Consider the following 11,384-nt stretch of genomic DNA (forward strand, 5'->3'; position numbering starts at 1 on the left):
TAAACCAACATGTTTCAGCTTTTTCTATACATTAGAAATAAGCAAATAAATTCCTTTTTAAATAAAATTTACATTTTACTGCACACCCCTTAATGAATTTGAACTAAGTCAATATCAAAAAATGCCTCCTGAGGAGTTTAGGGTGAAACATAAAAAAAAGTTTTAAATGCAAAATGTTCTTGCATTTTGCATAAAACTGTATTTTGTGCAGTTTTAGCTTAATTGCTGCTCTGAATATGTGGGATTTTCCAGCAAATGGCCTCTATTTGAGTAACAACTGATTATGAAATTAGTTGATTATTTTAATCGTTTCCATTCTGGCATCATGTTACTGCACACCTGGGTGCTGCAGAGCATAAAACAGCCAAAGTTCTTCATTTTTGGCTCAGTATAAATCAAAACTCACACAAACTCTTCACCGTACTCTCCATGTTATCTGGTCATAATCTCACGACGTCTGCACAATTTTTTTTTCCCTTGTTGCCCTCTGCAGCTTTTAAAACCCTGAAATGTCACAGGAGACGCCTCCCACTTCCACCTTCATTTGAAATTTTCACTTCCTTCATGCCGTTTCTGTGATGTACTTTAACCTAGCGACTCCTCTGCGCCATCACTCTGGTGACAGGGTGCACCGCTGACACTTCTTGAGCCGACTCTTCCCCCCTGCACGACTCCCAGGTAAGCCCGCAGCATCACTCCTCACCTGCTAAAAGACATCCGTACAGCGACGGAAAGTTTCTGATTTAAATGAAAGCTCTTTCTTCCTCATATTCCACATGGTTTGGGTTTCTCTTCCTTCACATGGAGGGATTTGTGGCCTGCGTTGTTTCCATCGCAGCGGGGAGTCACAGGTTACTGACATGCATTTGGGCTTGTGATGAAATTACAGCTTGTTTTGCAGAAGGGCTTATTAAATTAGGTGCAGGGCTGCCTCAGATGTCTTGTGATGCACATGCAGCAGAACTGCTGTTCGCTGTGTTCAGCTTAGGCGCGGCTGCAGATTTCAGGAAGTAAAATCTACAAATGGAGGTAAAACAGAACCCACTTACTGTTTGTTTTATTTTCCGAACGAGCCTTACTGTAAATGATGCAAAGCTTCATTAGACTTCAGATTTTAAGCCATTTCAGTGTTTTTTCTGGCACTTTAATCTGAAGATATTTGTTTTATGTGTCTATTTAAAGGGAAAGGCGAGACAAAAACGAGAGTTTGGTTGAGAAAGTGAAGGGAAAAAAAGAGAAAAGTCTGTAGGTTTGCTTCTCTGTCTGGAAGGATGTGGTGAAACCGTCGCTCTGCCTACAGTTTTAGCCTTTTAGGGTCACGATGTGTGAATCTCAAACATCATAGCAGCATCTTCTGGTGTTATATTTTATATATTTCCTTGTATGGATGTGTCAGCATGCAGAATTGCTTCAGTGTGGCTCGAATTAAAGAGAGAAGAGGCAACAGTTACAGACGGACAAGAGGAAGCAGTTGTGAAAACTTTTGCTTCCCCTTTTTTTTCTAGCTTTCCTGCAGTGCAGTCAGCTTTGTGCCAGTTAGTCTGTCTCAACCTGAAATCAGAAACGCTCAAATTGGCCACACATCTCATGCATGTTGTGTTTAACAAATAAGAATCGTGTTTCTCTTTGCTGCTTTCTGCCCAGTTCACCATGTCCAGGAAGGTTGTGAGAACCAGCAAGTTCCGCCACGTCTTTGGCCAGGCGGTGAAGGCCGACCAGTGTTACGATGACATCCGCATCTCCACCATGACCTGGGACAGCAACTTCTGCTCCGTCAACCCCAAGTTTGTGTCCATGATAGTGGACGCCAGCGGCGGCGGGGCCTTCATGGTGCTGCCCCTCAGCAAGGTGCGAGAAAATGCTTCCACTGCTGCAGTTTCATGCAGGTGTTAAACCTGAAAACTGCTTCTGATGCAACATCTCTGGCTTTGCAACGCCACGCTTTCACTCTGAAATTTGAATTCTGCTGTCGGCGTCATGCAGGCGACTGAAAAAGGAAGTCGTAAGCCGTCTTTTCAGTCTTTCTTCACGTCACTTGCCTTGCTCTGCTGTTGAGTTTTCACCATATTAGGAGTTTGTTGTCATGTCAGTGCAGAGACCGGATGTGGCCTAAAGCTGCTGTGCCTCATGTTTTACGTTTACTTTGCTGCTTCTGTACTGAATTTCTATGTATGGCTGTGAAAGCAGTTGGGCAGCGGCTGACGGTTAATGTAGTGATCAGTTAGTCTGAAAATGAATCCATTAATTGGATGAAAAAGTACTCAAAAATGCAAATAAACCAGTAATTCGTTTACTTTTTAAAATATCAGAATTATCTTTTTATGGCCTGAAATGCAATAACAATATTCCTTTAGTGGAGAATGTTTGTAACAACGGATACATCTGCAGCTAAAGATATATTTCTAATGTCAATATAAAAAAGCTCAGTCCTTTCTGCTTAACTTCATCAAGCATTGATTAAGTAAAGGGTGGTGACTATTTTTTTATCTTAAAACCTAAATTTATGTCTTTTTGCAGTTTTGACTTAATTACTGCCCTGACTGTGTTATTGTTCCATTTTTTGACAATGTTAATAATGAATCAATCACTAATTTAGTGATGATTATTTCAATAATTGATTAATCACAATGAATTGTTTCAGTTAAAAACATTATTGAACCTCTGGCCATATATAAATTATGCAAAAATGTAACTTAAAATACAAATTCCTCTTTTTGTTCTCTTGAAATTATTTTAAAAGTCAGAGATTTGTTTCTGTGGGAGAATTAGTTTCATACTAAGCTTAATTTTAGTTTCAGGAAGCTCAGTTACAGATTGATATCCTTTTTAAGAAGTTAATTAGATACATTTAATTCAAATGCCAAAGTTTTAGGAATCATTGGTTTAAAAAGCATAACCCACACTGATCACTCGTAGGGTTAAATTTAGATTGATGAACAGAACAACTTAATTTTGCCTTTGGATTTAATGAACAGAGAGAAAAAAATAGTATTAAATCATAAATGTTTCTGTTATCTGGTTGGATCTTACCTTAATTTCGACTTTTCTTTCTGCTTGGCATCAAATAAAAAACCACAAAGAGGGTTTTGGAAAACAAAATGCAGACCTGAAAAAAGGGAAAGGTGACCCACCTTAAATATATTACATTAATTGGTCACAAGTAACCAAATTAAGTTTTCTAAGTTATTTACAGTTAAACAAATGTAAATAAAGTAAAGTTTAACAAACTCTGATGAAATATTTGAGACCAATTAACAGTTTTTTGTTGTTTGAAGCTTCTAGTTCTCCACATCTGCAGAGTTAATCCACCTGTTTTAATTAACTGTTGACTTGATGCAAATGACTTTAGTTTGAATGGCCAGCAGGGGGCGACAAATGTTGGGATGAGGTAACTCATTTAGTCTTTAGGTTAAAATGTAGTTTTGTTTTAGTTACAATTTATTCATCTGTGCTCATGTAGGTTTTATCTTTTAGTTTTAGTTTAAATCTTACTTAATTTTCCTAAGTAATATTTTAAATGAAGAATTAAGTAAGTGAAAGTAAAAAGTACAATGTAGTAAAAGTACTCAAGTAAATGTAGCTAGTTGGTGCCTAACTCTGGCCATGACGCTGCAGTGGGGGTGTAAATAAAAACTGACACCCAGAAATACGTCACGTTCCACCATGTTGCAAAGAATGAAACCAACAGGTCAAGCATTTCCAACCATCCACACTAAAGCAACCAGGAAACGTGTGAGATGCATCCTGCGTGTCAGCTGGTGTGGCAGTAGATGTGGCAGCAATGTGGGCATTAAATTACAGCCAAACCAAACTATTATCTGTGGGAGCTTAGCTGGTGCTGTCATTTAGTTTGTTTTAGCTGTTCAAACATTATGATGCAAAATTTACTGTTTGCATATTTTTTTCAGCCCAAGAAAAACCACAAAACTCTGCCATTAAGATCATGTTTTTGCAAAATGATCCGTTTTAAAAATCTCCAGATTGTTGAGTCACATTTGATGGGCGCTGCGTTGTTACCTAGCAACCCCAGCAGAGTTCTGCCCGTTACCTAGCAACCCAAGCTGAACTCCAGCACATTTGGTCAGCTGACTTTACTGCCATATGCGCTGAACAATGGCTGCTGGAAAACACAGGTGACTTACCATCCAGAAAACCCTTTATGCATTCTTGTTGGTTGTGCTGGAGGCTTTACTTATGCTTTTCAAAGATGTACGGTTGTATAATTGTGCATCGGTTTGCAGCCATTTTCACATGTCAGCGTAAACATTGAGTTGGAGGGTGAGGCCAACAGCAGCTTATGTGGATTTAAAGATTCAAAACAGGCAGAATTGAGCAGACTAAAATCTCATCATCTAAAAATGACTTTGCAAAAAAAGGAAAAAGGAGCATGTTTTGTTTAGCCCATTGACTTGTCCTAACCTGTTCGAAGAAGCTCCTTAACCTGGTTACCAGACGCTAATTTCATTCGTCATCACCCGTAATGCTGAATGTTATTCATCTTTGCTTCTTGAAGCAACCCTAAATGTTCTCGATGTTTGTGTCTGCAGACTGGACGTATCGACATGTCCTACCCCACCGTCTGTGGCCACACAGGTCCGGTTCTGGACATCGAGTTCTGCCCTCACAATGACAACATCATTGCCAGTGGATCTGAGGACTGCAGCGTCATGGTGAGGCGACAGAAACTCCCGACTCCTTCAACACGCTCTCAGTTGTGTCATGTGACTCACATGTGGGATTTTGTGATCAGATCTGGGAGATCCCGGACGGCGGGCTGACCTCGCCGCTCACAGAGCCGGTTGTGAAGCTGGACGGTCACTGTAAGCGTGTCGGCATCCTGAGCTGGCATCCCACCGCCCGCAACGTGCTGCTGAGCGCAGGTGACCTCCGAGTTTCACATGATCTGTTAGGGAACTGTAGTTTTCAGGAACCAGACAGACAGAGGTGAATGTTTGTGTTGCATCTGCTGCAAAACCAACGGGAAGTTCTCTCTGTTATAAGACACTTCAGTTCACAAAGTCAGGGAGCATGTTGCACATTGAAACTTTAGTTTGAAATGATCACCTTTCACTTCCACTTATCATCTTCTCTTGTGCACAACCAATTTATTTATCACTACTTTTGCAGACTGGGCCTTCTTCCTGTTCTCTATCACAACAGCAACTGTCCCACTGCTGAAACTCAACAGGTTTCACCTGAACTCGTTTGTCCCCTGCAGGTTCTGATAATGTGATAATCCTGTGGAACGTGGCTCAGGGGGAGGAGGTGGTGAGGATCGACAGCGTTCATCCCGACCTCATCTACAGCGCCTGCTGGAACAGGGACGGCTCCAGGATCCTCACCTCCTGCAAAGACAAGAAGCTGAGAGTGCTGGACCCCCGCAAAGGCACCGTGCTCTTTGTAAGTGCTGCCTGTAGAACAGGGGTCCGAACTGCAAACTGCAAAGTTTACAGTAATCCTGCTATAAAAAAACAAATCACAACCGTACAGTCAATCTTTACAATAAGTAGACTTTCTGTAAACTATAGATTGTCTACTACTACTACTACTACTAATAATAATAATAATAATAATACCAATAATAGTTTAAAAAAAATCTAATCAATGTTTTGTAAAATTGTGTTAATTGATCAAAATAAGTTGCGTCAACAGGAGCGTTATTTGCCACAACCTAAATGTCTGAAACGTTGCTCTTCTGCGCCCCCTACAGGAGAAGGACAAACCTCACGAAGGCTCCAGGCCTGTGAGAGCCGTGTTCGTGTCCGGTGGGCAGATCCTGAGCACCGGCTTCAGTCGCATGAGTGAACGGCAGGTGGCGCTGTGGGACCCGGTGAGTGAAGGAAACCCTCAGAGTGAAAACTGTAACTACTACATCCTCTAATAATAATAATAATAATAATAATAATAATAATAATAATAATAATAATAATAATAATAATAATAATAATAATAATAATAATAATGAGTTAGTGCTGCTGGGAATCCCATCTCAGCTAAAGAAAGAAGAAATTATATGTTTTACATTTTAAAATACTGGTTTTTCTATTTATTTTTAATGGTTTTTGTTGTTGTTGTTTTTCCCTAAACGAACTAAATGAATTGGAGTTTCGCTCGAAATAAGACAAAACTAACTTTCAAGTAACTTTCAGCAAATAAGAGCTTGTTTTGAGTCAATAATTCATGAACATTGATCAAATTTGCCTCTTTTGACTAATATTAAGGAATTACTGACTTAAAACAAAACTCAAATATGTTGTTACAAAGTTTATTAAAGTGAGTTTTTTCTTATTTCAAGTGTACTAAGATAACATTAACATGTCAGAGGAAAATAAAGAAATATAAAAAATCTAATTTTTATATTTCTCACTGCAAAAACACAAAATCTTACCAAGTAGTTTTGGTCTAGTTTCTAGTGCAAATATCTTAATATACTTGAAATAAAATAAAATTAACTCACAAGTAACTTAGACATAGCAGATTATTTTAAAGCTCTTCTTAAAACCCATCTATTTTACTTGGCTTTCAACTCCAGCAGGATCTAGTTTTAAATTGTATGTTTGTTTGTTTTTAAACTGTAAGAGTTTTTATTTTTTATTGTTATGTTGTGTTTTAATGTACAACACTTTGTATCAGCTATGGTTGTTTTAAAGTGCTTTATAAATAAAGTTGGTATGGTATTTTAATTCAAAAATGTCTTAATCTTGATGAAAAGGTTCCATTTCCACTGGCAGATTATTCCACTTATAAATCTGGGAGATGTCTGGCTATAGTGAAATAATCTGCCAGTTGAACTAGTGCTTTTTAAAATCACTGTTAAGAAATTATTTACTTAAAACAATCTCCCATGTCTTACTGAAAAGCTACACATGTCAGTTTTAACTTACTTTAATAAGTTAGACCATAAACACTTGGTAGGATTGTGTTTTTGCAGTGCATTTAAATTAGAAGCGACTCAAAGCTATGAAGATAGTTCCACTTTTGAGAGGCTTTATAGTTGTATTATTTGTTAGAGGGAAGCATAATAACACAGCTGTTGTGCAACAGCTGCATTACATCACACTGGCTGCTGCCACTGAAGAAGAACAACAGCAATAATTACATTTGTCTGCTTTTGGGTTTTCCTCTGGTTGTTATGAAAGCAGCAGTTGTTTTTTTTTGTAGAACAACTTTGGGGAGCCGCTGACCCTGCAGGAGCTGGACACGAGCAGCGGCGTCCTCCTGCCGTTCTTCGACCCAGACACGGGAGTCGTCTACCTCTGTGGCAAGGTTGGGTTCAGACGGGGGACAGTCTGTGGTTCTCACCCTAAACCTGCAGACGCACAAACGGCTCAACGTTTTCTGTGCTGGCCTTCTCACAGGGAGACAGCAGCATCCGTTACTTCGAAGTGACGGACGAGGCGCCGTACGTCCACTACCTGTCCATGTTCAGCAGCAAGGAGAGCCAGAAGGGGATGGGGTACATGCCCAAGAGAGGCCTGGAGGTCAACAAGTGTGAAATCGCAAGGTAACTGAAGCTGCTTGGGTTGCAAAGTGGTTAATCCAGACACAGATTGCATCAAAACCATAAGCTTTGTTTCATTCACTACACTGAAAAAACACAAAATCCTGGATGGATGTTTTATATGACCCTTTAGATGCCAAATTACATCAGTCTGTCCCTCCAGTTTCTCACAATGCGAATATGAACACAAACTCAACAGATCCTCATGTGATGCAAAATTGTGAGTAAGGTAACATGGACTTAATGTTTTATCACCATGTTTTTTGGTGCTTTAATAATAAAATTGACAATATAAACTATTTCTTGCCTTAGTTTTAGGCTGTGACTGTGAGACACAGCAATAATAGCCACACAAACACAAATACTGCTCTTGAAAAACACATGAAGAAAAAAGTGATCACTAATCTGCTCAGTGTAAAAACATTTAATCACATTTTCTAATGTATTAATTCTCTCTCTGAACAAACTGTGGGGGGTTTAAACATTATTATTTGAAACTAATTGTCAACAATAGATCAAAATGTTTATCATGACAAGAAATTTATCACAGTAAATGATAAACGATACGATAAATGCCCGTCCCTAATAGAGAGTTTATTGCTAAGTTTTTGCAATAAATAATCAAAATCATTGATGCGAACTTCCGCCTGTAGGTGGCAGTATTTCTTACTTCTAATACTTGTTCTATTGCAGGTTATTTCTCTAATAGCAAGACGTTTTCTGCCATTAAAACTGGAACTTTTAAAAATTAATATTAAGAAAATTTTGACTTCTAACAAGCTCCTATGGTTTGTTGAAAAATTACTTGTAAATTAGCTTGGTATTATTTCAGGTGCACTAAAAACTAAATGAAAATACTTCGTAAGATTTTGTATTTTTGCAGTGAAAACAGTTTCATTAGAAGAACTTTTGACACATTTGTCATTTTGCTCATATTGTATCCAACTCTTTTTTCCTTCAGGTTCTACAAACTGCATGAGAGGAAATGTGAACCCATAGTCATGACGGTACCTCGTAAGGTGAGTTTCTAAGTGCAGCAGAAACACAGTGGGTTGCGTTGGCATTAGCTGACTGTTTCCTCCTTTGGCTGCGCAGTCGGATCTGTTCCAGGAGGATCTGTACCCTGACACCATCGGACCCGAGGCGTCGGTTGAAGCCGATGAGTGGTTTGATGGGAAAGAAGCTCCGCCTGTTCTGATTTCCCTAAAGGACGGGTTTGTAGCCACCACCAAGGCCAAGGAATTCAAAGTCCATAAGAGTCTCCTGAAGACTACGACTGCTTCTGCAGGGAGCCAACCAGACGGCAGTGGGGTGAGAAAACTGGATGATCTACTGTTCTGAGGCTTTATTTTCCTGATTTGGAGCATTTCTGCTCAGTGACGCTCACTTCCTGTTTGTTTCTCAGGAGGTGCAGTCTCTAAGGAAGGAGGTGAAGGACCTGAAAGCAGCTTTAGAGGAGCTGACCAAGCGCGTGAAAGAACTGGAGACCAAAAACTAAACGGACAAAAATTCTACAAAATTTAAAGAAGGAAAAACATAAAGCGAAAAGTCAAAAGTAAAACAATGGAGCCAAAACAGACAGGGAGAAAACTGCTGTTAACCTTTGGTTGTGAATTAAAGGGGGAAATTAAAACAGCAGATGTTTGGAAATGTTTTTAGCCTGAAGCTTGAATTTGTTTTGTTTGTCTGTGGGAACAAGTTTGATTTATATTTTAATATATGTGTTAAAAATAAAGGTTTTCTGTATTTTCCGAAGTTTTTTTTTAAATTTAATTCTTTATTCCTTTTTGAAATACAACTATAAAATGTACTCATAAATATGAATTGTTGTTACAGAAAAAAAAATAAAAACATCTCTTTAAATGATATTACAGATAATTAAACCTAAAATTCAGTTTCTCATAAAGTTAAAATTATATACTTTAGAAAATAAGACTCATAAAGTCATTAATTTGATCCGGAGCGCCTTATGTATTGTTCTGGAGTAAAACAGCTCCCTCTAGTGGATTAATATGGAATAATTCTGGCTCTTGTGTGGTATTGTCAAAATTACATTACGGCTACGGTAGTCAGGAGCGTCGCGGAGTAATACGTAATGTGCTTTGACTGACGAACTTATCGAAATATAGATGGAAAGTAGACCATTCTTTCTGGAGCAGATTTTCATACATTTAAGTCGTAAACATCTCACGGAAGAGAAAACACCCCACGTTTGAGCTTCCTGGAAAAAGACTGAATACTTATCTAAATGTGGTTTCATGGTTTTCTATTTTTTAATAAATTAGCAAAAGTGACAAAAATGTTTTACCGTATTTATGTGTAGAATTTTGAGTTGAGATATAAATTAAATGGCTTAAAATCAAAGGCGCACCTCATAGTTCGGAAAATACGGTGTTAATTAATTTTGCAATAAGGCTGTTGCGTAACCTGCATGGTCAGCATTGCAGAAGCCGTTGTAATTCTCTGCAACACCAATAGGGGGCAGGCTTCACTTTCCGCTTTTGTGTGTGTGTTGGGAGAAGCGCATGAAGATAGAATGAAAGAAATGGAGAGAACAGTGAGGATTGAGAGACAAATTGAGAGACAAAGTTAAAGAGAAAACGAGAGAACAGTGTGTGAAAACAAATGCTGGATGGTGTTACATCGTTGACGGAGCTGGATGGAGTTGTTTTCTCTGGAAACTTCGGTGAGTGAAGCTAACGGCTAGCACGGCTGTCAGCTAAATATGACATTTGGTTAGCAAACTGACTATTTAAGGATCATTCAGCACGGTAAAAAGGAAATTAAAACCAGTTAAAAGCATCTTTAAAGCCTTTTGAAGCATTTTGGACATTTTTATATGTTAGATTTAGTTAAAATGTGTTCATTTGTTAATTGTTTTGTGTTAAAATACTTAAAAATAAATATGATAAAAGTCGCATGTGAACACACATTCTAGTTTATTGGGTGAAGCAACACGATTAACTGTGTGGGTAGCATTATAAAAACTTTGCCAAACCACAAAAAGGTTCAGTCCTCCATTAACACAGAGCAACTGAAGCTACAGAAATTACTACGTGTCAATTCGGGTAAAAAAAAAGTTTTATTGCAGGCACTAAAAGCAAATTTGATGTCACGAACCGTTACTGCCCTCCTTCAAATAACTCCTCATAGCACACTTCAATTAAAAGATTCTCACATTCAAGATTCATTTTCTCATCATGATGGATTTATTTCTGCAATTATTTCTTCTGTTTCAGTAATACTTATTTTTTTCTTAATGCTAAAACTAAATAAAGATGGAAAAAGGTTTACCTTTTTAGAAGATGACGTTGGATCAAGTCCTGGAGGTTCTTCTGTTAATTCTGACCGTAAACGAGATGGACCACAGACTGTGCACAGCTGCAGAATATGTGTGGTTCTGACTTCCCAAGTACAGCGGAAAAAGGAAGCTCAAAGTGGCCTGTGCTCTGATGCACGACTGCCACTTCTGTAAGTGGGTCTTTTTTGACCCGTATTACAGTGTTTTTCAATCATTTTTGAGCCAAGGTACATTGTTTTAATTGAAAAAATCCCGAGGCACACCACCAACTAAAAATGGAAATAAAGATGCTCTGTAGCCGCCTATATATAGTCATTCTTATCAAAGTCTCTTGAATAGGAATCAAATAAACACAAAAAATGTATTATCACATTTTACATTTCTTATTTCAAACTGCACCTAACATATCCACTTCAAAAATACCCCTGAACAGCCACAACACTGTGGTGTTAAATTTAAAGAAGTTGTAGAAAACTCCAAACTGTTTTACAAACTAATCCACAATCATTCTTATAGCCGGAATACAGAAAATAATTCTTATTCTGAAAGAAGCAATAATATTTGGGAAASATTTCACTTCAT

At 38.2% G+C, this 11,384-nt stretch overlaps 1 protein-coding gene across 1 annotated transcript; it reads left to right on the forward strand.

The window, feature by feature from the left end:
* The first annotated feature begins 571 nt into the window (after positions 1 to 571).
* On the forward strand, positions 572 to 9,139 carry coro1a (coronin, actin binding protein, 1A). The gene is made up of 11 exons (XM_008416367.2): positions 572 to 678; positions 1,645 to 1,848; positions 4,548 to 4,670; positions 4,751 to 4,880; positions 5,219 to 5,400; positions 5,711 to 5,830; positions 7,162 to 7,266; positions 7,359 to 7,504; positions 8,463 to 8,520; positions 8,597 to 8,812; positions 8,907 to 9,139. Exons 2-11 carry the CDS (start codon positions 1,651 to 1,653, stop codon positions 8,997 to 8,999), a joined length of 1,371 nt encoding a protein of 456 aa, XP_008414589.1. The 5' UTR covers positions 572 to 678; positions 1,645 to 1,650; the 3' UTR covers positions 9,000 to 9,139.
* The last annotated feature ends 2,245 nt before the right edge of the window (positions 9,140 to 11,384 follow it).

Source organism: Poecilia reticulata, linkage group LG8 (assembly GCF_000633615.1).
Source record: "Poecilia reticulata strain Guanapo linkage group LG8, Guppy_female_1.0+MT, whole genome shotgun sequence".
In the NCBI taxonomy this organism is placed as follows: domain Eukaryota; kingdom Metazoa; phylum Chordata; class Actinopteri; order Cyprinodontiformes; family Poeciliidae; genus Poecilia; species Poecilia reticulata.

Bases quoted from the DNA above. Each gene is read 5' to 3' on its own strand.
- coro1a (XM_008416367.2), top strand. From the start codon at position 1,651: ATGTCCAGGAAGGTTGTGAGAACCAGCAAGTTCCGCCACGTCTTTGGC. The intron at 7,267-7,358 runs GTTGGGTTCAGA...GCCTTCTCACAG, and splicing joins TCGTCTACCTCTGTGGCAAG to GGAGACAGCAGCATCCGTTA. The intron at 7,505-8,462 runs GTAACTGAAGCT...TTTTTCCTTCAG, and splicing joins AACAAGTGTGAAATCGCAAG to GTTCTACAAACTGCATGAGA.